The sequence below is a fragment of the Sciurus carolinensis genome, chromosome 9 (assembly GCF_902686445.1).
Source record: "Sciurus carolinensis chromosome 9, mSciCar1.2, whole genome shotgun sequence".
Classification (NCBI taxonomy): Eukaryota; Metazoa; Chordata; class Mammalia; order Rodentia; family Sciuridae; genus Sciurus; species Sciurus carolinensis.
Genome location: NC_062221.1, coordinates 116,419,402 through 116,446,623, shown reverse-complemented (window position 1 = coordinate 116,446,623; position 27,222 = coordinate 116,419,402). Strand labels below are relative to the sequence as shown.

The 27,222-nt window shown below is 35.0% G+C and overlaps 1 protein-coding gene across 1 annotated transcript in view; it reads left to right on the top strand.

Moving 5' to 3' along the window:
- Tmprss15 (transmembrane serine protease 15) overlaps window positions 1–27,222 on the top strand; it is a 129,147-nt gene that overhangs the window by 91,509 nt on the left and 10,416 nt on the right. Inside the window, exons 19-21 of the mRNA XM_047565066.1 lie at window positions 8,350–8,445; window positions 12,873–12,922; window positions 13,087–13,261. Coding sequence (XP_047421022.1) covers window positions 8,350–8,445; window positions 12,873–12,922; window positions 13,087–13,261 — 321 coding nt within the window. The remainder of the gene's footprint in view (window positions 1–8,349; window positions 8,446–12,872; window positions 12,923–13,086; window positions 13,262–27,222) is intronic.

Sequence of the window (27,222 nt, the reverse complement as noted above, 5' to 3'; positions counted from 1 at the left end):
ATTTTTAAGAAAATGAAATACAGTCAACTTTTGGTATCTTTAGGAGATTCTGGCAATGCTCAAGTCCAAATCTAAAAATGCTCAAGTCCCTTATATAAAATAGTGTAGTATCTGCATGTAACATTTTATCTTCTCCCCATATACTTCAAATCATCTCTAGATTACTTATAATACCTCATACAGTATAAGTGATGTGTGAATAGTTGTTATATTGCTTAGGGAACAACAAACTATGAGGTCTATAAAGGTAAGAACCAAATTGTCATTACTTTCATCTCGGTAACATATACCTGAGATGACCAGTTTATAAAGAGAGAAGGTTTATTTTGACATACACAAAATTCTTATCCACAATCAACTCCATCACTTTTGGCCAGTGGGGAGACAATGTATAATGAAAGGAGCCCTGAGTGTGATAAAATTGCTTTACTCATAACCTGGAATGCCAAGAAGGAAGAAGATGAGGTTTGGCATCCCCTTCTAGGGTGCTCCTCAACTACTCGAAGACATACCACTAGTCTCTACCTCTTAAAGTTCCACCATCTCTGAACAGCACCTGCCTGGGGACTAACCCTCCAATACACAGAGCTTTGGAAAACATTTAAGACCCAGACTATAGCACGTGTATATTTTATCCATTATTATTCACATCTAGACTAATCCTTTCCCCCCAAAATAGATGCAATGTAATTATTCATTAAGGCAAATAAATTATTTGTAATACATACACAAATGCACATATAAATATAAATACATCTAGTTAGCAAAATGTATACAAAACATCGTCCAACTATAAATTGTTATCATCTTCTTCCTGTCCTAAACTGATTTTTAATGTATTCTAAAAGATATAAAGAAAAATAGGGAAATAATCCATGTATACACACACAATCAGTCTTTGTTAGATATCCCAAATATTCCTAGTTCATCCAATCAAATGCAATTGATTGCCTTGTGTGTAAGAGACTGTTCTTTCTAACTGACTAGTAGTTTATATAGCAGAATCTTTATGCTGCACACAGGTTTCCAGAATGCATTTCAAATTGGTTTTGTAATTTTAGCTTTGTTTGGATCTCAAAACATATTTTCACTGACAATAGCCTTATATGCAATAGTTGTCTCTAGCTTAACCCACAAAAGCTGTTTAATTTCTAGTATACTGAGAAAGTTATATTCTATACCAATGCCATCCCCCTTAGAATGTTAGGAGTGTTCCATAACTTCTTGCACTTGGACTCAAAATTTCCAGGTTCCCTTGTCTTCCCTAATTCTGTGCTTTAGAATGGGAACCCTACCCCCCTGCCACTGAATGCCTCATCTGAGTGATAATGGCCTCATCCAGAAGGCAATTCCTGTCAAGAACAGAGAGAGGAAGTGAATTTTTAATCCGTTATGTAAATAATTATTGATTTGGTTTATGTGTATTAATCAGAAACTCCCTGTACTTTAGATGAACCTGTATGTTTGTATAATATTTTTTTCTATTTTTTTTTCACACTTTATTTTTACAAAAACCCTTTCACCTTGGGGAAGGGGATCAGACAAGAGTCTTAGAAGAGGGTGGGTTCTAGGAGGAACACTTTTTTTTGATAAAGAGTCAACAAAGCCCTGAAACTGGTAGTCATTTATTTTCACTTTAAGTAGAACACTGGATAAGTGGCATTAATTCCAGTTTCTGCCTTTAACAATGATTTTAGTTTGACCGACAGTGAATTCAGAGAGGTGAGACCCTGGGAAATAATTTGCTTCTGATGCCCAAGTTGTCAGTAATGCTAAGTAACTCTTTGTTGCCCACCCCCCTGCCCCGCTGTTTGTAAAGATTAAGCTAAGGAGATTGGTAATTCGACCTCTTTCCAAATGGCTGCTTCAGAATATTCTGAATGGTTGGACTTTCACTGCCCAGGAGCCTTGTGTCTCAATTCACCAGTTTCCTAAGCACCATCGTTTAATTATAAATTCAGTAGCTCTTTCCAATGTGGCTTGTGCATCTGAGCTAAATTGCTTCCTAGACCACATATGGGATTAAGATTAGTCACTTTGCAAAGGTCAGAATGATCAACAGCTTACTCTGATAAAGTTTTTTCAATAAATTTAAATGAAATATGTTTGATGGTAGCATAGTGCTAAATCCTACCTTTATATGATAGAATGTAGAAGAAAGAATATATCTTTACTACATTTTAACAGTACATAAAATAAATTTATTAGTCTGATTATTCTTGGATTAGGACTAACATTAGCAGTGATATTGTGTCAAGTCCCTGAATGAATAAGACTTGTTTTTTGTTTTAAATCCTGATGTGGTGGGGATAGGAACATAAATAGAGAATAAACAAGTAATGTGATAAATGCAATGTGATATAAGACAACCTAACTCAATTTGGTCATATTAGGGAAGTCATTCTAGAAAATGACCTGAGCTCAGTAGATGAAAGTCAATTCCACACAATTGTGTACTCTTTATTTATATTTCCCTTTTCCCCAGTCAGATTCTACTTTCTAGTTCTCTGACCTTATTTCCTGTGAAAAATTTCTTCCAGCTGGAGACAGGGACAAAGAGCTAGGTTTGTCAGCATATGAAACACATGGTGCATTCTACTGTCTTAGACAGTATTTTTGAGGAAGGCCAGACACTTGCTTTCTTCTGAAATGAGTCAGGTAATTTCTTCAAAGGCTTTAATCTTTGGCCCTGTGCTTGCTCATTAAATAGTCTCCATAGTGCTATAATAATTGAAAGAAAGTTACAGCCTTAATGAGAATTTGTCTAGACTGGTGCATGGTAACTGAAAGAAAACTTAGTGAGTTTAAATGATGTGTGTTTGGTACAGTGGAAAGTAATTTAGGAGTCAACTTATTAAAAAGGCACTTGCAGTCTCTCAAGATTATTTATGCAGATAGGTTATGAAATGCAATTCCCCTCAGATTCTAGTAAATCATATGAGGCAGATTTCATCAGCCTTTACTTTTTTATATTAAACATTTTAATTCCCTGCCATTTATAGCATGCATAAGTAAAAAGTATTTTAAATAACATTTTTTATGTCTTTTATCAGAGTGTGAAAGGAAACATTTTATACTGATGCAAGAATAAATGTTAAAGTAGTGATTTTTTGCAATGGTCCTGTCTAGGAAAAAGCACTACCCTGTTGCTGAACCAATATATGAATGATGCAGTTGACTTGCCTTGCTCAGTTTTAAAAACCAAGATAAACCATCAGCTTTGTAAAACTACAGAATCTAGAACATATTTATGGATTAAACATAGAGTGAATTACTTGTATCATAATAATTCTGTGAGGACTTGGTGTGATATTTTTGAATCCCACAATAGTCCTGAGCAAGATAGCTTTATTTGACATATCATAAATATCCATTTGATTCTCTCATTCTCAAACCCGAATAAGAAATGGAACAACTTCAGTGTTCTTCCATTGTAGACATGTTTGTGAAATATTAGAAGAAAAGATAAAGTGGTTCTTTTTAAAGTCTTTCAAATACACAGAGCATAATTAGCTAAAATTCTTTTTAAGCATCATGATAAATTTGTTTCCATGATTTAGCCCTGGGTCCTGGAAAACTGGTCTTCCATACTAGTTAGGAAATTGGTGGGCAAATAGCGTTCCTGTCCCTGTCTATATTTTCTGTTAGTGTCTCCCGAGTTTTCAACTAGGAGAAGAAAGCCTTAATTATGACAACTTAAAACACAAAACAATGGTAAAAAATGGAAAATAGTAGAAAAATGCAACTATTCTCTTTGACTTTAAACAACTCCTTTTTATTTGCTCATTCTATAGGGAAACAAATATTTGCAATTATTTTTACTTTTAATTCACGATTTTAGCACAAAAAACACTTTTTATTTTTAACCATGGTACTGTAGTACCATTAGGCAGGAGAAGCTGGGGGCAAGTTGGTGGGACAGAACATACATTTTACTAGATTTAACTGACTATAAAGCCCCTTGTTTAACTAAATAAAAAATTATAACTCTGGTGTACTTCCCTATCCTAAAATTAGAAAAGTACTAATTAAAAATAAGTAAGGAATAAATAGTAATAAACTGCAGTAGTTTGATAACTCTAAGATAATCTTTGATAGGTTTGTTATCTAACAGGACTGGTAGAAGCACACTGGTTAGGTAATTATATCTTCCATGGGCAAGGTAGTGATAGCAAGAGTACCACTGACTTGTAATCCAAAAGCTACATTAGCTTCTGGATGTGCCACATAGTTATAAATTAGAATTCTCTAGTTTAGTTTGCAGACACTGGTATCCAAGGTTGTCAAAATCAGTGGTTCTACCAGCAACACTGAATCAGCTGGGATTCTGTGACAGAAATGCAAATGATGGAACCACACTTCACACCTGGAGTACAGCCCAGCAAACCACAATTTAATAAGCCCTTCAGGTGATTTTGATGGCTACTGAAGTTTGAGAACCACTACATATGGTAGGAGTTCTTAACCTTTCCTTTGTGTCATGGACACTTTTGTCAGTCTGGAGAAACTCCCCAACCTCTTCTGAGATTCATGTATTTAATTGTATAAAGCAAAATAAACACAGTCACAAAAGAAATTAATATGACAAATAATTATCAAAATATTAAAATATGAAATGGCAATTTACGTTTTTTATGAAAGTATCAAATAAGATGCACTGGTAGTTCTAATAATTAAATAATAATAAATATGAGCATAAATTATATTTTTATGTATATGGAGCAACTATAATATGATGCAAAGATACGAAGATATCTGAAGTTTGTTTTGATGACAATATTATAAGTGCTACTGATAATATTGTAATTAGTCACCATGTACTAGAAGAAAAAAAGTTAAATTTCAGGTAGAAGTTTGTAAAAATAAAGATGTAACTATTTCTTACCCAATTACAAGCTTCCATGATGTTATCATGGACTATCAGGAGTTCTATAAGAGCCAAGCTAAGACAATAAGAATCTTGAATCTTGGCTACAGTGAGACCCAGGGCTCTTGTTTTCTTCTTCTTCTTTTTTTTTTTTTAACTGGTATACACTGTTCACACCTATATTTCAAGTTTGGAAATGCATATATGCAAGCAGCAATACAGAAGTATTCATGAAGAATGCATAATCTCTGAAAATTATGAAAACATCCCTGCTCCCAGTACATTTCTAAATACAGAACTGACTACCATATTTGTTCCTTCTGTTTGGCAAGAGAGATCTTGCTTTCTAAGGAGCCCAAGTGACTGACACAGCAGTCCTCTTGAATCTGAGGAAATCATCATCTTTTTGCACTCGTATTGATATAAAACATAGTACTTGGTGGTTTGATTTCACCTAGATAAAGCAACACAATACAAACCATCAAAAAAACTCTTTTTCTACTGCCCCTAGGTCTAAGAACCCTATTGAGAATAGTGTCTGACTTAATCCAGGGGGTCCCTTACCTTGTAAACTCTGACACTAACTTTAATTTTCTGGAAAAGTTACTTCTACACTATAATACATCAAAAGAGAAGTGGAGAGTTTAGAAAGATCTATACAAGAAGGATATCATTAAAAGAAAAAAAAATCCATGGCTAGGTTCTCACCAAAATCTATATTTCCTTTTGACCCTGTTCTAAGGGAGGGAGAGCTTTCTACATTATAAAACAGAAACAGGTAAGAGGAGAAAACTTTAGACTTGTGAAATTTATAGCAAAACTTTCCTTATTTATCCTACTTCTAAAGCGTATTTTTAAAGGAACCACCTATTATTAATGCTGTATATTCTCCAAGATGTTGTCCACAGAAAGCCTGTCTCTCTGACAACCTTCTACAAGTATCACTTCTCTCAGCCATATTTTTTGTGGAAGGTACTAAGAGTTTGTTTCCTTCCTAGCACCATTACATCTGTAAGCAAACAGAGAGAAGTTATCAACTAACCCATCAGTTTTTCTCTTACTCTTAATGCACTAAATTTCACAAAAGAGGAAATTGATTAGATTAAGTAAATTTTGCATTGAAATGATTGTATGTATATCACGAACTTTTAAGGGCCAAGGTCGGAAATTTTTTAATGAATTAAACTTAACCATTTCTAAAAGCTGTAATAAGGCTAAGTGAGTACTAAGTTTATTGCTGTAAATGTAGTAAATGAGTAAACAATTGTAATCAAAATGTGTACAGTCCAGATGTGTTGTTTACCCAAAGCTTGCATGCCATGACTGTCCCAGTGGAGTGATTGACCATGGAATCCCTTCCATCCACTATTCCCCTTCCTGCCTGTAAAATGTTCTGCCCTTCTTTCTGTCCTGCCAAATCTATCCTCTTCTTTCCCTCCAATCTAAAAATAAAGGTCCATCCTCCTCCAAAAACCTTTCTATGCTAATCCCACCTGGCTCTATTCATTACTTAAGCTTTTGGGGATATGAAATGAGCTACAGTGCCTGGCTACAGTATTTGCAGCTTGCGTTATTATTCTTTTTAGCTTTAGTGTGTCCAAAGGCTTAAAACATCCCTACCTAAGCTCCTGCTTGGGGAAGAATTCTTATCACAGCAAAGACAGTCTAAGGAGCAAGAAAAAAAAAAAAAAAGAAAGAAACCTAAGCAGAGCCTGAGAAGAGAGGCAGAAGATTTAATACCATGCAAGTAGCCTTGGGATATTCCTTTTTCTTTCCCTAGAATTCATCTATGAATATATTTTTATACTCCATCTATGACCTCAAAAATAATAATGGTTGCATGTATATGCTTCTTTGCACACATAAAATAAAGTTTTTCTGAAGTCAGGACAGCCCTTTGAGGGTACACAACCTATAAGAATGGTAATAAAAGTTTAGAAATAGGTTACCAGGAGGCACTAGTATGTCAACAAGGTAATGCCATATGGTGTTTTTATGTGATATTAAATTATTGATTACAGAGAGCAGTGTAAATGCATAATGGTGGAGTTACCTAATCTGCAGATCTGGAATTTGGAAAATTTTAAAAATACACATTCTTATTGTGATTGTCACAGTATGTCTCTAAAAACTGTAAGGAAGGGAAACAGAGGCAGAAGGTTCCTCAAATATATTCTCCAGATACAGAATTTAATATAACATATTCTTTCTCAATTTGTTCTTCTGTAGTTCTGAGATTTTTGTCTCTCAACATAGAATTGTTAATCTCATTTATAAAAGCTCAAGATACCAAATTATGGCACATTAGATAGTGGCTCCATTGCCCCCACTCTCTCTTCAGCAGAGGAAAGATACCAAACACTCCTCATTTATTAAAGGTATGAAAAGTAAAAGAACCACCCTCTACCCAGTTCTTTTTTAAATGATGGATTATAATAGTGTCAAGTGCTCTTTGGAAATTCCTATACACAAAGAGCAAAGTGTCAGTGATGGTTGCAATCTTAGGTAACACCTAGGTCTTCTCTTAGAGAGGCAGCAGCAAGTTCATCACACTACTTTCAGAGAAAGGAATTGTGTCATTGCCCTGCTGCTCAGTGGAAGAGAGCAGAATCAGTATGCTTCCAGCTTAACAGCATATTTGCATATAAAAATTAAATTTGGAATAAAAGAAAGAAAAAAAAGATTAGAAATCGAAAGCTTAAGTTCCCAGTTGAACCTTCAGAAAACAGTTGGGATATGTAAGAGAAACTGTTAATTAAGCACCACAGTGGAGAGCAGGGTTTTAACAGGCTTTCTGGGGAAAGAGAACCTAGGGAATTAGATGTATTTTGTCTCACGAAGGGAGGTGCCTCCACCCAGCACTGGCTCACCCATTGATACTTGCAGATCCAGGCTCCATACTCCCTGTTTTAGAGCAATCTTGTGGCTTCTGGTTTTAAATTAAGGCTTGTTAGCCTTTGAATTGAACAAAATGTCAAGAACAAAGCAGCATTTTGAAAGGTAGGAAACCTGAAGAGCTTATTTTTCTATGTTGTCCTTAGGCAACATGCATTTTTTAAAAAGATGAGTTATATTTAGTTAAAAAAAAAAGAGGCTTAAATGATGGTACAGTAATTCTGTGAAATTGTCATTCAAATCAACCATTAAGAAAACTATTGAACAACATAGGAAGCTCTAATAAAAATCAGATACTTAAAGTATATATGCAAAGATTTCAACTTCGTAAAATATGAGAATATAAATAAGCCCTAGAAGTATTATGCAAAAAATTAAAATTGTATTTCATGTTATTATGGCTAATTCTTCTATTGATCTACACTATTTTTTTAGATAGCAAAACTTTTGAAGTTTTATTTTACAATGTTCTTCTCTTCTACAGAATCCCATAATTTCTTTCAATGTCCACAGCATAAAGAATGAAAACTGTAGTTTGTGGTTTTTTGCGTGTGTTTTTCTTTTATTTATATCTCTTTTTTTCATAGGAGTGAAAATTCATCAATGACAATATTCTCTACTGGAGGTGGGCCATTTGTAAAACTAAATGCAGCACCTAATGGCAGCTTAATACTAACACCCAGGTGGGTTCTAAAATTTGGTCTTAGAGTAGATGTATATGAACTGGAAAGAAGATCGAGTTTTGAAGCCAGTCAGATTTTAATGCTTCCATAGCCTGGCCGTGTAATCTCCAATAGTGATATCAAGCAGTGTCTAATCCATCTTTCTGATAACACTGTCTGATTCTCTAATATATATGGTAAGATAGTTAAATGAGGTATTGACTACACAATCATTGGGTACACAGATAGGGGTTTGATAAGTTCTAATAACATACACTTCTTCTTTATTCTAATTCTTAGATTTGTAAACAATTAAATCCCATAGACAGAAATTGTGCAACCTGTGATAAATAGGTTCAATGTGACTCACACTAAAGAAAGCAACACAAATTACACATTTTAGCTAACATTAAAAGAAGAGAAATGGGGTGGGGGGTCATGGTATATCCTTTTCTCTCCCTAAGTAAGTGGAAGATGAGTCTTAAACGACACCTAAACCTTTAGTTGAGCCTAAGCAATCTCTTCTATTTTTAAAAGATAGGCTTATTTTTAAAGGCTTTTCAAAGGTATTGAAAAGCAACAACTTTCCTGTATTCTAAAAGTTGTTTTAGCTTAAATTTTATCATTTCTCCTATTGCGGCCTTAATACTCATACTGGTGTATTTTGCTCAACATACTTACTGTTAGAAAACAAAGTTAGGTAATTATTTAGCTGTTCATGAAAGTTAACATTTCCACAAGCTCAACTAGGAAACCGAATTGATAAAGGAGTATTTTTAGTGGCAATAAAAGGACCTTCTAGTTGAATGTTTTATATTGGTGTTTGCTGGGCCTTGACTGATATTATGAGTCTTGCTGGGAATGAAGCAAACCATCTGCAAGTGAAAAAGCAGCCTTCCAGATTCCTTTCTCTAAGATATGCAGGAATTTATGTTACCATTATAGGTCTTGAAGGAGTTTTTTCATTGAGAATTTCATGTATTCACAGCATAGACACTTCACTGAATAAGAAATAGCAAAGGATAAAGAATTTTAAAACCATTCAAGTTAATTGTATGCATGTTTGAGAGCAGTGCTAGGTTATTTCATATTTATCAACAAAATACCAATAGGAGCTTACATTGACATCATTACTTTATGTATGTTCATGATATTAAAAAGAGACACCATTTATAGACATCCTTTAAACTCATCTAAACAATAAGCCAGTTAGTTAAATGTCTTTAATCCCTTCCTATTAATTACCTACATTATGCTGTCTTGGCAAACATTCAGACATATTCATGCATCCATTTGATTAGTTATTTTGTGCATCTACTTATTTATTTATTTATTGCAGAGACAATTATGTTTGTTAGCCTATGAAAAATGATGCTTTTGAAAATACCCTTGCACTACTGGTTACAATAAAAAGTAAAGGGAAAGGATGGATGTCAAGGAAAGTGATTCTCTTAACTATGAAAATCTACTAGTCTGTGTTCCCATTTTTTCTTATGATGAGGTATGCACAAGACTCAAACCACAATTTGCACCACTGGGAAAAGGACCCTTGAAATATATTTCACAATCTGAATACTGACCTACTTCTGTAATCGAAACAGAAGTCAATGGAAATGTGATGATATATACTGATCAATATTATGATCAAAACATGGTGCTAGACACAGGATGCAAAATGCTTATCAAATATTTTGTTGAATGTCCAGTATGTGACAAGCACTGCAGTAGGAATATTCTGCAGGTCACCTCCAATCCACGTGAAAGCTCTGTGACTTAGGTAATACTGCTTCTCAATAAGGATGAGGACAGGAAAGTTGGGGTTGATTAAAAAAAAAAAAAAAAAAAAGTCCACAAAGCTGATAGGCAATATGAAAATTCTAACCCAAGTCGACTTAAATACAAAACATTGTACTTCTTCACTCTTGAACATGCTACCTTCTAAATTTTCTAAGTCTCACTTTAAGTAGCATTTTTGCAAGGGAAAAATAAAATAAAATAAATTTGCACAGGAAAAAGAAAGAAAAGGCAAGGACTTTTCAACAATAATAAATGTTAGAAATAAATACAAGAGAAATGAGTTCTTTATGGTCAAGAGGGTAGACAAAAACCCATCAGTTCATATCACAATATTACTCCACTGGGTCAAGGAAAAGAGACAGGATCATGACATTGTTATTCTTGCACTACAGAGAACTAACCTAGCTTTGACTCCATGACAACAGCCAGAACAGTAATTATATTTCTTTCCAATTTTTGTAAACTTACCTTGATGAAGTAGGATTAGCTGCTCATTCTGCGTAGAGAATATGCAATGTTCTCTACCCTGAGACACTACATGCTTATGATTTTATAACAATTTGATTATTCAAAATACATGAAAAAGAAGGTACTAAGATCAGTTGAATTTTATGGTTAACTACTGTGTTAACCAGAAACTTTTCTGTGTTTGATATAAAGAAATTAAGCATTGCTTAATCTTTCTAAGACCGTTAAACATGTCTTAGAAAGACTAAGCATTTGAATGTGGATTTTCATTGTTAAGTACTGCAGATGCAGAAAGAGTTTTGATGAAACTTGAAATATATACTAGGAAGCATTCTAGAAGTGATATCTTTCTCAAACACAAGTGGATATCTGAAGGGGAATTAGTTTAGACTTTTTGGGGCATTGTGGATACATAATTATATATCTATAGTGAGAAATACATGCTTGCATTATTTTTTATTAATAAAACTTACATCTATTTACTTATATTTCTATGAAAATTACCCTCTGTTATAAAAGATGTGTTAATTAGACAATAGGAAGTTTTGTAATTTCAAGTAAATTTTATAATGCATGTTGCAGAAACACTAAATTACTTTAAGCATATGGTATTGCTTTGTTTTTTGTTTTATTTTATTTTTATCCAAAGTTTAAACACCTAAAAACATGCACATTAGATTTAGTTAAAAATATGTACATGTAAGTGTGCATGCATGTTTTAATGTGACCAATATCTGCAGAATTGTCTTAGGGAATAGTGAGACCATGTACTACAATTTCTTGGGTTATACTGATCTCTAGTGGTGATATTGTATAACACATTGCAAAACTATTTTCATTTAAAATTTAAAATAGAATTTTTGACTTTGAATAAAATTGGTATCCAAATTTTTAAATGTCTCTTCAATAATTTATGCATAAACTTTATTTTGTATTTGCAATTTACATGCCTGACTCCCTGGAAATCAGTTCCTGTGATTCATTCATCATTCAATTTCCTGAACCAAGCACATAGCCTCACACCTTGTCTGGCCCTGAATAGTAGTGGGATTGTCCATATGGGAGTATACTCTGCACAGTAGTCCCTCCTAACCCACAGTTTTGCTTTTTATGATTTCAATTACCCGTAATCTAAAAGGATTAAATGGAACATTCCAAAAGTGCAGTTTTTAAATTTTAAATTAACTTTCAATACAAGTAGCATAATGAAATCTCAAGTTGTCCTACTCATTTCTGCCCAGAAAATGAATCACCCCTTTGCAAAGCATATCCATGCTGTCTGCTTTACTCGCCCATCAGTCACTTAGCACCTATTTTACTCATGCGATTGACTTTCAGTATCTCAGTGCTCAAGTTCAAGTTACCCTTATTTTACTTAATAATGACTCACAAACACAAGTCAGGAATATGGCTATTAGCCTTTGCTAAAGGGAAGCCAAAAAGTACTTCCTTTAAATGAAAAGATGAAATTTTTCAACCTACTGATTAAAAAAAAAGTCATAAGGGAGATTTCTAAGATCTCTAATTTATGATAAGAATGAACCTTCTATATATGAAATTATGAAAATAGAAAAATAAATTTATGCTAATTTCATTGTCACATCTCAATCTGCAAAAATTAATGGCCACCATGTGTAATAGGTATTTGGTTATAATGAAAAAGACACTAGAGATAGCACTCAGTACTATCTGTGATTTTAAGCATTTACTGGGGATCTTGGAATCTATTCTCCATGAATAATGGTAGGGGTACTATTATATTAGATAATGATTAAATCCAAGGTTAATTCATACAAAGTAGCCATATTTATCATTGACTGACCATTCCTTATGTATAAGGCACAATAATAATTCCATTGCAAATATTTCTTTTAATCATCATAAAAGTTTAATACAGGAAGTACTACTACCCCCATTCTAGGATAAGGAAATTGAGTCTCAAGGATATTGAGCAACTGACCCAAAGTTACATGACGAGTAAACTATAGTAGGGACATAAATTTAACTGTATTTGGCATTAAACTGGGGCATTTTCTGGTGTTCATTTGAACCTACCTGCATTTCATGTATGATGTATTGAATAAAAATCTCATTTAAATAAAGAACAATAGGATAACCTATATTATGTTTTACTTTAAGATGTTAAACACAATTTTTGAAGTATAATTATTCTTCTGTTACAGTCAACAGTGCTTACAGGATTCCCTGATTCTGTTACAATGTAACCATAAATGTAAGTAAATATTTTGTCACCTTCCCGTTCAAGCTTTAATTTAAATTCTGCCTAGAGTTTTTTAGGTCACCCAAAGCTATTATATCCCTGTTAAATTTTCATGATCAAAAGAAGTACCCTCCTCTCAAATAAAACACATGTCCTTTCTTCAATTATTTTAACAGCATGTGGAAAAAAATTGGTGGCTCAAGAAGTCAGCCCAAAGATTGTTGGAGGAAGTGATTCCAAAGCAGGGGCTTGGCCCTGGCTGGTTGCTCTGTATTATCAAGGACAGATGCTCTGTGGTGCATCTCTTATCAGCAATGACTGGCTCGTGTCTGCTGCACACTGTGTATATGCGTGAGTATGACGTCACATGTCCCTTCCCTTCCTGAACAGGGTCACCACAGCACACACTCCCAAGTATGTCATTTCACAGAGTCTTTTGAAACCACCCTACCCGGGCAATGTTTCTACAGTTCATGATATTACAAACTTTCCAAATATTTCTCATTTAAATCATGTATAATAAAGTTCAATTAAAATTATTCATTAGATACTTATATCCAGTATTATATTTCCTACATATATTAAAATTAAAATTTTTACCTAGTCACAAGATAAACCTTTTTAAGAGTGTGGAGTTAATATTTAATGTATAAACCGTACATGTTATTTTTCAGTTAGGTCAATATTTATTATTAACAAATTGTCAACATCAAAAAGCATGCCTCGGGAGTCCTCAAATTCATGTTTAAGCATTTTGATGTAAATTAAAATGCTTACCTAGTTCTCAGTTTATATATTTTTATTGTTATATGTAACTAATATTTAGAATAATAACTATATTTTTGCTTGTGTAACAAAATAAGGCAAAATGCATGCTGAATCCTAAGGCTAATTTTCACTCTTTAAAAGCAGTGCCACAGGAGGGAGTAGACTGAATGGGGGAGGGGAGAAGGAGAAAATAAATGATCCTGGACCCAAGCACATGTTAATTCTCTATTTCCATATAAGATAAGGTACTTCTTTAGACAGTTACACTTCAACAGTTCTGAATTAGTTCCAGGGGGGAAAAAAAAGATAACTTGCTCCTAAGATATCACTAAGCCTGACCTAGGACTCTATTTCCTGCCTCGGAGTAGGCAGGGTCTCCAGTCAGTGACCTTACCTGTGAGGATTGGGACGCATCTCTATAATCAGCATCCAGAATCTCTGAGTGACCTTCGGGTGCACAGGCATGGAAGAGACAGCTGCAGTTAATGAGTGAGAAGACTTAAACTCTCCCAACCAACATAGACAATGAAAGTTACTGGGTAAACAAAAACAAATTGTCAGATGCAGAGGATTATGAGAATTTTAGGGGAGATAGAGACAGAGAGAATGAGAATTTAAAGAGTGTGTCTATGCCTATATTCTCCTGGTACCAAGAGAATCTGGAGAGATAGGACCCTTGGCTAGATCCCAGAGGAGCTATCCAGGATAATGTTCCAGCTTCGTCTACCTCTCTCTGATACCATACACTTGGTGCTATTCTAGGTGCTAAATTGAAGCCTCTCCTGTATTTGCAGTGCCTCCTCCTGACTTTGCAGCCTCCTGGTAGTTGTATTTTATTTCTATTTTACCTTTCTTCAGTCATACTATAAGAAATATCTACAGCAGGTAATTTTTTCCTATGCTGCTGTTATGATTCAGATATGAGATATCCCTTGAAAAGCTCATGTGCCGAACAATGCAGACGTGTTCTGAGGTGAAATGATTATATTATGAGAGTTTTAGCCTCATCAGTGGACCAATCCAATTCATAGATTAATAATTTGAATGAGTGGTAACTGTAGACAGGTGAGACATGACTGAAGAAAGTCCATCACCAGGGTCATGGCCTGGACTATATCTGCTCTTGGTGCCTTTCCCCTGCCCCTCTCTCTCTCTGTTTCTCCTGCCGTGAGCTTGTGAACTAAGAAGCTTTGCTTGGCTACACACTTCTGTGTATGATGTACAGCACAGAACAGTGGAGTTGGCTGACTGTGGACTGAACCCTGAAACCATGAGTCCCAAATAAGCTTTTTCTTCTCAAATTGTTTTTGTCAAGTATTTTGATCCATGAGATACAAAGCTAACACACCTGATAAATATGACTTTATCTTTACTTGTACACATCCTCTGTCCTCGACAAATCCAAGATGGGTAACATCTATATCATTACTGTGTTGTAAATATAATACATTTTTAGCTAAACATTTAGTCTTTTCTGTTGCACAAAGGTAGGTCTTAGTAACCTTGCTATAATAACCTGGGATTTGGTAATTCCTCTGTTTGATGTTCTTGAGGAACATACATATACTTTCTAAATGTCAACCAGGTATACAGTACAGTTAGTGACTTATTTCAATTATCTACCTTACAGATGTATGTTTTAAAGGTCAGTGATAACAATATCATATCTTTTCAGACCACAGATATATATAAAGGAAATAGAAAAGCAGTTTCGTCTAATATAAACACATGTTTAATCATATGGAACATAAAATGTCTTTTCTCATAGTTTCAATTTTAACACAAGTGAACAAAGGCAAATGTGCTAGAATTATGAATTCAAAATTGTCCTTACAGCTTTGTATTTGACTCTCCTTAGCCACCCAGCAAAATTAACATTTTTTCCTCCAGTTTCCAAGAGTTTATTTGCCTTCTACCTCATTTCTCTAGAAAAGCAAGAAATTTTCTGATATTATTTTAGATACTGTCTTTAAAACATGTTTGCACCAGAATTCCAATACTGCCCATTATTTGACTTCTTTAAACTCCTAATTGAGCTGTGAAAAGTTTTTTACCTGATATTAAAACTAACCCCCAAGAAGCAGTTTATAGAACTCATACTAAACAAGTGGCTTGTCTTCAATGCAAACCTGTTCTGGGGTCTGACTTGCAGGTAGTCAAATGACTTAATTGAGCAGCACTTCTCCTATGCCATCTGTTTATCAACACTTCCATTTGCACCCCTCAGGCTCCATATTCCTGGAAGAACTTAATTTGCCTCCTTTTACAAACTTAAAAGGAAAAAAGTGTGAACCAACTCCACTAAGACTTAAAGTGCAACCAGAGGAGACGATTTTTATCACATATATTTGACTGACTCCATGTGTGATCATAGACAATCAACTTAGTATCTCTGTACCTTACCTTCCTCATCTGTAGGGTGACCATAAGAATATCTATCCCATAATGTGCTTGTCAGCATGAAATTAAGACGATACAATACTTTTGCATACCATGAATCATACAAGTGTGCAATAATGATTTTATTTTATTGCACTTCTTATAAAAGCAAGTACTGTGAATGAAGAGTCCAAGTCTTGCACAATTAACATTCAGTAGATTTATTTTCCAGTTGTTTGTATTGATCTAATTTCACACATGCACACATTATGTGAGAATAGTACAGGAAACTCGTTTATACCTTTACCCAGATCTACCATTGCTTTCATTTTATTCTGTATGCTTTACTATTCTTTCTCCCCATATCAGAAACATTTTCTTTTTCTGAACTATTTAGTAGTAGCTAGGTTTTGTTCCCTGTACTGTAAAACCCTTCAGTGTCAATACTGAAAACAAACATATTTCCCTACATAATCATAACTATTCATGGAAATTTAACATTGATGCAATTTAATTATTTAATTGATTCAGTTATGTTCTTTATTTTATTTGGGCGTTCACCATGTAAGAATCAATCCATGGTGAGTGCACTGCCTTTGGTTGCTACACCTTTTGTATCTTCGTTTGGTTATACTACTTCCACCTTCCTTTCTGCCTTTCATACATTTGAACTCAAGCCACATATTTTGTAGAGAGTCCTTCTATTTTGGAAGAACATTCAAGTTTGCCCCATTATCAGTTTTGGCATATCTCCAGTCTCTGAAAATGTTTCTTTCTGGCAAAATAAGAGTTTTAGATTCTCACTGCCCTGCCCCTCATGTCAGCTTTTCTGTAAGAAACCCAGTTCCATTTAGCTAATTTTAGTTCTATCTACATTGTAGTAAGTAAGATCTTGTGTGCTTATAGCTACTGCTGGTATGTCTCTTTCTTAAATTCTCTCAATAAACATAGCTGTATTCCTATAAATATGAACTCAAAATAATAACTCTACCAAAAAAACACCACAGGGTACATTCTAATCTTGTCTCTTTCTGCATTAGTTATTCTTGTCTTCAACAGTGAAAAACTTTGTTTCTACTATCCATAAACTATTTACCTATAAGCTTGTGTTAAAGCTCAGAACACCAAAAGAATTGGTACCCCATACTGCATGTAAAACAAACTTATGAGAGTTTAATGTTGGTTTTCCATTTTCTTTTCCTCCTAGCACATAGCAAAATGCACAATCTGAAGTGTAGAAGTTGATGCATTTTGAAAATGCATGAACCTGTGAAACTAAGTCTCAAAAAGAGATAAAACATTTTCATCACCCTTTCAGGGCTTAAATTGCTTCCTGTCTAGAATATTCATTAGTCCAGTGGTATTTGTTGAGCACTTACCCTGGGCTAAGCATCATCCTCCATGTCCCTTTCCAATTAATCTCCATCCTTATTTCCAGAAGCTACCACAATTGAGTCACTTGAGTGGGCAATCATATATAGATTTACAGTCTGAATCATAGTCCTTGAATAGACATGTATTAAAGATAAAATTAACCATAAAGAAATCTTGCCAATCTCCCATTCTTTAATTTAGCTCATCAGATCATCACAGCATACTTAGTACATCATATGGGTTACTTTATTCCTTATTAAAACAATCCTTGAAACAGGTGTTAACATTCCTATAATGAATGAGTTCATATAAGAGGTATTTAGGGTATGGTGGTGAGAAGTACACACACTGTTTACTAAATTTATAAAACTGATATAGCTAATAAAACTTTGAAAACAAACATTTCAGACAGTGAAGGACTGATACAAAGTAAAATTTCTTAGTGAACACTACAGTCCCTGAGATTCTTAAATCTGAAATTCTTTGATTCTTAGCGAATACTGCAATAATAGTTTAAAACGTAGGTTCTTTTGAATGCCTCATACATTTTAAATAGGACACAGAAATATACAAAGAAAATACTTGAAAAACGATTTGCTACTTATCTCTACTCTAAAATATAAATATCATGGGTTTAATTTTATTTATCTGTTTATCTACCTACTCTTATATCTTCAGAGAGTTAAGCTAATAATGATTATCTCCTCCAGGTTGCAGTAATACTAAAACACCATTTCAAGATTATAGTAATTTTTGCAGATCAAAAAGAAAAGCAGCTGGGTATGTAACTTAGTGGTAAAGTATTTGCCCAGCAAGGCCCTAGGTTTAATCCCAGCAATGGGGAAAAAAAAGTACTTTCTTAAGGTTAGATTAGTTATGTTAATTTTAGTTAGAGCATAGGTCTTGGTTCCTTTTGTAATACATTTTAAATTTGAGCCACTACTCACCTTTTTTAGAAGTTAAATTATCTTACTGTAACATTTGGACTTTTAAATGTATGACTTTGTCATAAGTTTTATCAATTTCAAACCTGTATCTCCTACTTCAAATTATGTATTATTTAAACATACATTGATCCATATTTTACAACCCACTTTTTAACACTATTCTTCTAGCACTATTTAAAATAACACATTTTAGGCAAGTATCTTATAATTATTAGTCCACCCAGAAATTTTATTTTCAAGAAGTTTCAGTATCAGATCTTGGAAGTCATCTATTTCCACTTTGTGACTAAATCATCATCTTGAATAACATTACTGAACTGTGTTTTTTTCTTATTTTGTAACCACTTATGCTAATGTAGCCTGATGTCTTAATCAACTTTTTCACTGCTGTGACTGAAAGATCAAAAGACAGAACAATTATAGGAGGAAAAGTTTATTTGGCAGCTCAGGGTTTCAGAGGTCTCAATCCATAGATGGCTGGTTTCATTCTTCAGGGCCTGAGGTGAGTCAGATCAACATGGTGGAAGAGTGTGGCAGAGGAAAGCAGCTAAGAGCATGGCATCAGGAAGCAGAGAAGGACTGTCCTCACCACGACAAAATATAAGCCCCAAAGGCACAGTCTCATTGACCTACCTCCTTCTGCCTGACCCTACCTGCTTTAGTTACTACTGTGTTAATCCCTATCTTAGATAAATTCACTGATTGGGTTAAGGATCTCATAGAGAGGTGAATACTTCTAATCCTTCATGCATTGTCTCACACATAAGTTTTTGGGGGACACTACATATCTAAACCATAACATTCAGCCCCAGCCCCAAAAAGCTCATGCCAATCTCAAAATGCATGATACATTTAGTACATTTTTCACGAGTCCCCATAGTCTCCACAGTTCCAAGATTGCCTAAAAATCCAAGTCCAATATCTCCTCTGAAATTTAAGGTAAACTCTCAGCATAAGCTCCTATAAAAATCAAAAGCATATTACATATATCCAATAATAAAGACACCTAAGTAAACATTTCCATGTGAAGATATAGGGGCATAGAAAGAAGGGATGGGACCAAAGAAGACCAAATTCCAACTAGGCAAACAAGCTCTATAGTTCCATGTCTGGCTTCTGGAGAACTTAACATCCTGATGTTCTCTCCAAAAGGCTTATATAACTCTGCCCCTGTGGCCTTTCTGGTTTAACCCATGTGTCCTCTCTCGGCTTCTCTATGCTTAATTCCTGCAGCTTTCCTAGGCAGACATTCCACATTACTGGCTTTTGGTAATCTCGGGGTTCTCCATTGCAGCATTAGCTTCCTTCACACATCATGCATCCCCAGGGACTGTCCACAGGGACTCTGATTCTCCTACCTTTGCCTGGCCTTCCATGCCTTCCTTTGAAATCTCAGTGGAAGTCTCTATGCCCCCCTAACTCCAGCATCCTGCTTTTCTGCAGAACCAGTATCTACTGGTTGATGCCAAGCTCTATGGCCATCTTGAACAGTAGCCAAATCTCCAAGACCTCTGGTGGAATAGCCTCTAGGTGCCCTGGGAGACTGAGCACATTGAAAAAAACTTTCTAGGCACCCTTGTGCAAGCAAAGTGCCCCACTGGTCTCTTCTCAAGGGAAGTTTTACTTTGATACCCTTGAGCCTGAAAGTGGTATGGTCTTGCCAATTCCCAAGATACCCTCAAGTCATCTTTTCTGTTGTCTCTGGACAAAGTCTTTAGTGTTTCTTTAATGGCTAGCGTATCTTTAAGAACTGCAACTTCCTTGGCCCCAGTTATACTCCCACTTTCAAATCCATGTTTTTCTGATCTTTTTGTTTTGCTTTCATCTCCTTTTTATCACAATGAACTTGATAAAAGCTGCCAGCAATACCCATACCATTGCCTGAATACTATGGTGCTTAGAAATTACTTCTGCCTGATTAAGAAATCCATCATCTTTAAATTTGACCTTACAGAAAGTCTCAGGACATGGACAAAATGCAGACAACTTCTTAGTCAGAATATAATTTGAATGACCTCTAGTACAATTTCCAATAGAGTCCAACAGGAGAGTGACTCCAATCTTTGCTGTCCAGAGTTTCATTGGCCTTCTGGTCTTCTAAAAGCTCCCAAGAATTGACCATTAAAATCTGCTTACAACATTCAAAAGCTTTTCCAGTTTGCATTGCTAAACTTTACAAAATTCCTCTAAAAAATTCCAAAAAGTTCCAAAAACTTCTGAACTACTTGATCAAGTTAGTCACAGCAAAAACCCCACTTCTAGGTACCAATTTTTGTTTTAGTTAGCTTTATTGCTGTTGTGAACAAAGGATCTGACAAGAACAGTTTTAAAGAGGAAAAGTTGATTTGGGGGCTCATGATTTCAGAGTTCTAAGTACATAGATGCCTGGCTCCACTCCTCAGGGCTTGAGGTGAAGCAGAACATCATAATAAATGAGGATGGCAGAGTAAATCAGCTCAGGACATGGTCAGGAAGCAGAGAGAGAGAGAGAGAGCTGTCCTTACAGACAAACTATAAACCCCAAAAGTATGCTCCTAATGACTCACCACCTCCACCCACACCCTACCTGCCTACAGTTACCACTCAGTTAATCCCTATCAGGGGATTAATTCACTGATTTGTTTAATCCCACATAACCCAATTATTTCACTTCTATACTTTCTTGCCTTGTCTCACACATGAGCTTTTGGGAGCAGCACCTATTTAAACCATAACACTTGATATATGAATCCTGCACGTTTACCTGATAATCATGTATGAACGCTAATGGTGCCAAATCCTTCCTGGGCTTAGATTGCTTCTTGTCTTTCATATATTCATTCAGTCAAATGGTATTTGCTGAGCACTTACCCTTCTATATTTGGGGGATTAGAGTGCCATACGTACTAATAAAATTCTCGCCGTGATAATGTCATATGTTAAGGCAGAAAAACATTCAGATTAATATTTCAGAGTGACATGTACAATAAAGAAATATAAAATTAATATAAACTAAAAGAGAGTTAGGTGACCTTTTTGGATCAAGTGATTACAGAAAATTTCACTGAACCCATAGATGTTGAAAAACAAAATGAAGGAGAAGTTACACAAATTTCTACAGAGGTAACAAAGAACTCTAATGCTCTGGGGTAAGAGGATGTAGGTCTAACCCAAAACACCTTGAGAAGCCCTGCTGCTGTGCCCAGGAAGTGATTGACAGGAACAAGATTGAAGGTGTAGAGAAGGTCCTGGTGAGGACTCAATAGGCCTGGTAAATGGACTAAGAGATCCTGGTAAATGGACTTTATTTATTCAAGCTGCTGTGTGAAGATGAGACTACTGGGAGGTGACTCAAGTGAAACTGTGGAAAACAGTTAGAAAGAGAAAATGGTGCCCTAGGATTATGGCTAAGGGTGCAGGACATGTGTCTAGATCTCATTTGTAAGTACTGATGTCAGAGTCATCTGAATTTACTAATGAACAGAGATAAGAAGTAAGAAATAGAGAAGAATTACCAGTGTAATTTTGTGTTATGGTGTAGACATGTGTCCCCCAAAAAGCTCATGTGTAAGACAATGCAATAAAGTTCAGAGATTAAATGATTAGGTTACAACAGTTGTAAACTAAGCAGTACATTAATCCACTTGCATGGATTAACTGGGTGGTAACTGTAGGCAGGTAGGGTATGACTGGAGGAGGTAGGTCACTAGGGGCATGCCTTTGGATTATATATTTTGTCCCTGGTGAACCGACCTCTTTCAGCTTCCTGATTGCCATGTCCTGATCTGCTTCCCTCCGCACCCTTCTATTATGGTGATCTATCTCACTGTGACCCAAGCAATGGAGTCCACCATCTATGAACTAAGACCTCTGAAGCAAAGACCTCTGAGCACCATATGAATTTTTCCTCCTCTAAAATTGTTCTTGTCGAGTTGTTCACAGCAACAAAAATGTTGACTCAAACAATAAGCAGCAGAGTGAGTTTGATATATTTACAATGAATTAAATTAAGAAAATTGGAAGAAATAGTAAGGGAATAAGTACTCTCATTTTTATGCATATAAATTGGAGTTTCCTACTAATACTGATTAATTGACATGCTAATCTAAATCTTAGAGATGTAGTAATTGAGATAAAAGTTTGTAAGTTTCCTGTATATTTCAGGTATTTAAAGTGATGGTAGCACTGAATAAGATCAAGTATGAACTGAGTATAGATGGAGAAGAAAAGACTGAGGCAAAATTCAGAAGTAGTCTAATATAGAGAGCTTGAAAAAGGAAAGGCAACTAGGTAAAAAAAGATGGAGAAAAACAACATGGAGTGATATGAAAGGAAAATCACAAGTGCAAGGTCTTGAGTTTCATCCATGTCCCACGTGGGTGAAGGAAAGGGTTTCTGTCAGAGGGATGGGATGCTAGGAAACTTATTTTATAGAAAGAACCACAGAAGACAATTATCTCTTTTGAATCAGGAGCATGACCAATTGAGCCATGCTAATCTGACTCTAATAAATGGAAGAGCCCCCCTGTTCTTTATTTATAGTTGTACAGGTAAAAGGGGACCCGGAGGAGCTGCTTCTGTGAGAAACAGGATGGGGTGGAGTTAAGGAAGCCATTTTCTCTAGCAGGTTATCCTTGCACGACCTGCAAATTCCAGGCAGTGAGCCAAGGCATGGATACCACATACTCCAGGTGATCTGGAACAATTTCTTAATGGTTGCCAGTTCCTGGGAACCATATTTTTGTGTCTGACAACTCAGCAAACCTGGTTATATTTGTTGACCATGGATGGCTTCCCACAGCATGGAAAGTCCTGGAATTCAAGTGAAGACAGAAATTCAAAGATGATTCCTTAAGTTTCTGTCAAATAATGCTGAGGATTATATACCTTACTCCTAGTTTTCTGTATTTACCTCTCCTGTTCCCTTAAACAAATAAATGTGTATCTACATCTTAAGAACAGACTTCTACTTAATAGATAAAAAAACAAATACATATAATAAAACTATTTTCCTTACTTGAAAAAAGGACTAACGATTGAACATATCCATTTTTTCCACTCCCATTTCATTTACAACTACCTTTTGCACATTCATTCCAGATCCATGTCCTTTCATAAACAACTTATTTTGTTAACTAGGATAATTATGATGATGATCAGATTGCTGAAATTTAACTGGTATTATCCCCTTTATTCCTAATTTGGCTTTTTTAGATTTCCTCCTACTACTCATAAGCTCTCTTATTCTCTGGTACCAAACCTATATTTCAGAAACATTCTAATTTTTATCTGCCTTCTAAATTACAATTTGGCTATCCTCCTAGGAATCCTTGTTCTTTGCAAAGGATAATAAAAATAGAGAACAAAAACACTGTGCTGGGAGTAAATATTAGTGCTGGCTGTGGACAAACTTGCTGAGGTGCTGCTGCACCATTTGTAGTGCAAAAAAGAATCTCAATTTAGAAATATGGATTCCCATTGACTTTCTTTCCCTTTTAACATATTGTGTTTCTCTATCACAGTTATCTTGCTATATTTACTTTCTAAAATTTTGACTTTTTGGGCAGTAAACTTATTTATGTAGTAATACACAGCAGCACAGTTTAGGGATAGCAATGGTTCGCCCATCCAGTGCAGCGCTTATGTGCCAGGATATGTGCTGGTTTTGAGATTCCAGAGGTCAAGAGGGCATGCCAGTCTGTTCCCTCCCAACTTGTGTTTCTGTTTTCCTCGTCACTTGGATAAACATTTTGTTTACAGTACAAATGGAGTTGAAATGTGGTGGAAGTTCAGTCAATATCCTTGCCTAATGCTGCCTGGTCTCTCCCATCATTACCCTCTGAGAGTTGGGGCTTATCTGTTCAATAGGGTTATCCCTTTTCCCTGTGCCCTTCTATCTTCTGTCCTATAGCTCTTCCTCTCTTCATTAGAATGTAAATTATTGGAGACCAGAGAAATTTTAAAATATACTAATTTTCTTCCTCTCATCTGACTTGACATCACTAATGGATTTCCTCTCCCATCCTTCAGCTTTGGGTAAAAGAAAAAGTTAAGAAGGCTTTTGCATTGCCCAATATCCCAATGATTAAAAATCACCAATTCCTGAGAACCATTTACACCTTCCAGGTTACAATCTCTGAAGATGAAAACTAAGAATCTAAATTGTAGAAAATTTCTCAAGTGATTCATAAAAACTTGAGAAGCAGTGGTCTGTCACATCTGGTTTCTCCAGTCACTTTCCACTGAGGAAAGGCTCTGGAATTACCATAGAATGGAGTACTGCTTGTGCTGGTTATGGGCTTGTGGTGGGAAAGTTAAGTTCCTAGGCAAAGAAGGATTTCTGAGCAAGACTTGAGAGATAAATGTAAATAACATGTGTTGGAAGGATTTTTTCCTAACCATAGCATTACTTATAGATGCTGAAAGAAATAACATGAAAAGGAGGCTATATTTCAGGCAGCACAATAACAATTTTAGAAATTATCAAGAATGCGTCAGATTAATCTTGTCATCAATTGCATTTAATTAGACACTAGCTTGAAGCCTGTATAGTTAACCTTTGCAGTTCATGGACCATGTATCATTTTTCTACTCAAGACTTTAAAATAATGAGAGGTAATGGTGATTACTAAAATTTGTTACCTACACTGTCTCATATCAGTAAAACAAATTTAGTAGTTCTCAAATATAGTTCTTACAAAAGACATGCAAATTTAGGAGTTTAGCTACTCTTTTTCTATATTGCTTTAAGTAAATATTAATTTAAATCTGTAGCAAATTAACTACATATGCCTTTGTGCACTTTTATGTGATATCTTCTGATAATATAATATGTAGAAAACATTTGAGAAAAAATATTATTTTAATGATAACATACACTCTGTTAACTATAAAACTATATATAAAGCAGGAAGAGTGAAGCAGTGGGTATCGCAATACCAGAACTTCAACTATACTACAGAGCAATAGTAACAAAAACGGCATGGTATTGGTACCAAAACAGATGGGTAGATCAATGGTACAGAATAGAGGACATGGACACAAGCCCAAATAAATACAATTTTCTCATACTAGACAAAGGTGCCAAAAATATGCAATGGAGAAAAGATAGCCTCTTCAACAAATGGTGCTGGGAAAACTGGAAAACCATATGTAACAGAATGAAATTAAACCCCTATCTCTCACCCTGCACAAAACTCAACTCAAAATGGATCAAGGACCTTGGAATATGACCAGAGATCCTGCATCTTATAGAAGAAAAAGTAGGTCCAAATCTTCAACATGTCGGCTTAGGATCAGACTTCCTTAACAGGAGTCCCATAGCACAAGAAATAAAAGCAAGAATCAATAACTGGGATAGATTCAAACTAAAAAGCTTTCTCTCAGCAAAGGAAACTATCAGTAATGTGAAGAGAGAACCTACAGAGTGGGAGAACATCTTTGCCACTCATACTTCAGATAGAGCACTAATTTCCAGAATATATAAAGAACTCAAAAAGCACTACACCAAGAACACAAATAACCCAGTCAACAAATGGGCTAAGGAAATGAACAGACACTTCACAGAAGAAGATCTACAAGCAATCAACAGATATATGAAAACAATGTTCAACATCTCTAGTAATAAGAGAAATACAAATCAAAACTACCCTAAGATTCCATCTCACCTCAATTAGAATGGCAATTATCAAGAATACAAGCAACAATAGGTGTTGGCGAGGATGTGGGGAAAAAGGTACACTCATACATTGCTAGTGGGATTGCAAATTAGTGCAACCACTCTGGAAAACAGTGTGGAAATTCCTCAGAAAGCTTGGAATGGAACCACCATTTGACCCAGCTATCCCACTCCTTGGCCTATACCCAAAGGACTTAAAATCAGTATACTACAGAGATGCAGCCACATCAATGTTCATTGCTGCTCAATTCACAATAGCCAGATTGTGGAACCAACCTAGATATCCTCCAATTGATGAATGCATAAAGAAACTGTGGTATATATATACAATGGACTATTACTCAGCCATAAAGAATGCTAAAATTACGGAATTTGCAGGTAAATGGATGAAATTGGAGAGTATCATGCTAAGTGAGATAAGCCAATCTCAAAAAAACGAAGGACAAATGACCTCATTGATAAGCAGATGATGACACATAATGGGGGGTGGGATGGGGGCCAGAATGGAGGAAGGAGGGACTGTATAGAGGGAAAAGAGGGGTGGGTGGGGTGGGGGAAGGAAAAAATAACAGAATGAATCAAAAACTAATACTCTATGTAAATGTATGATTACACAAATGGTATGCCTCTACTTCATGTACAGAGAAACAAGATGTATCCCATTTGTTTACAATAAAAATAAATTTTTAAAAAATTAAATATATTTAAAATGGGAAAAAAACTATATATAAGGGTCTCATATACTCTGAGCCGATATTGTAATGATTTAAATGTTATGTTGTTAATATAATAAATATTATTTATATAGATAATTTATGTGCATAAAATATAGATATTAAATATTAATTCTATATATAGGTTAGATACATAATTATAATATAAAATATATAATATAAACAAATATAATGAAATATAAAGTAAGAAATACATGATATAGTAATTTTAAGATTGATTTATTATAAATATTGAGTAAATATATAAATTAAATATTGATGAAAAACACACAATTTTTGAAATAGTGCTACTTGACCAACCACAATAATTTGGGGAATAAAATAAAAACTTTTACACATGTAAAAGAAATCACTTTTATTCATTTGATCTTCTCAATGAATAGGTAGATGAAAAAGTAGATGGATAGATGTAAAATAACTTCATTGCCCTTTTTACATTTGTAGATGATTTGA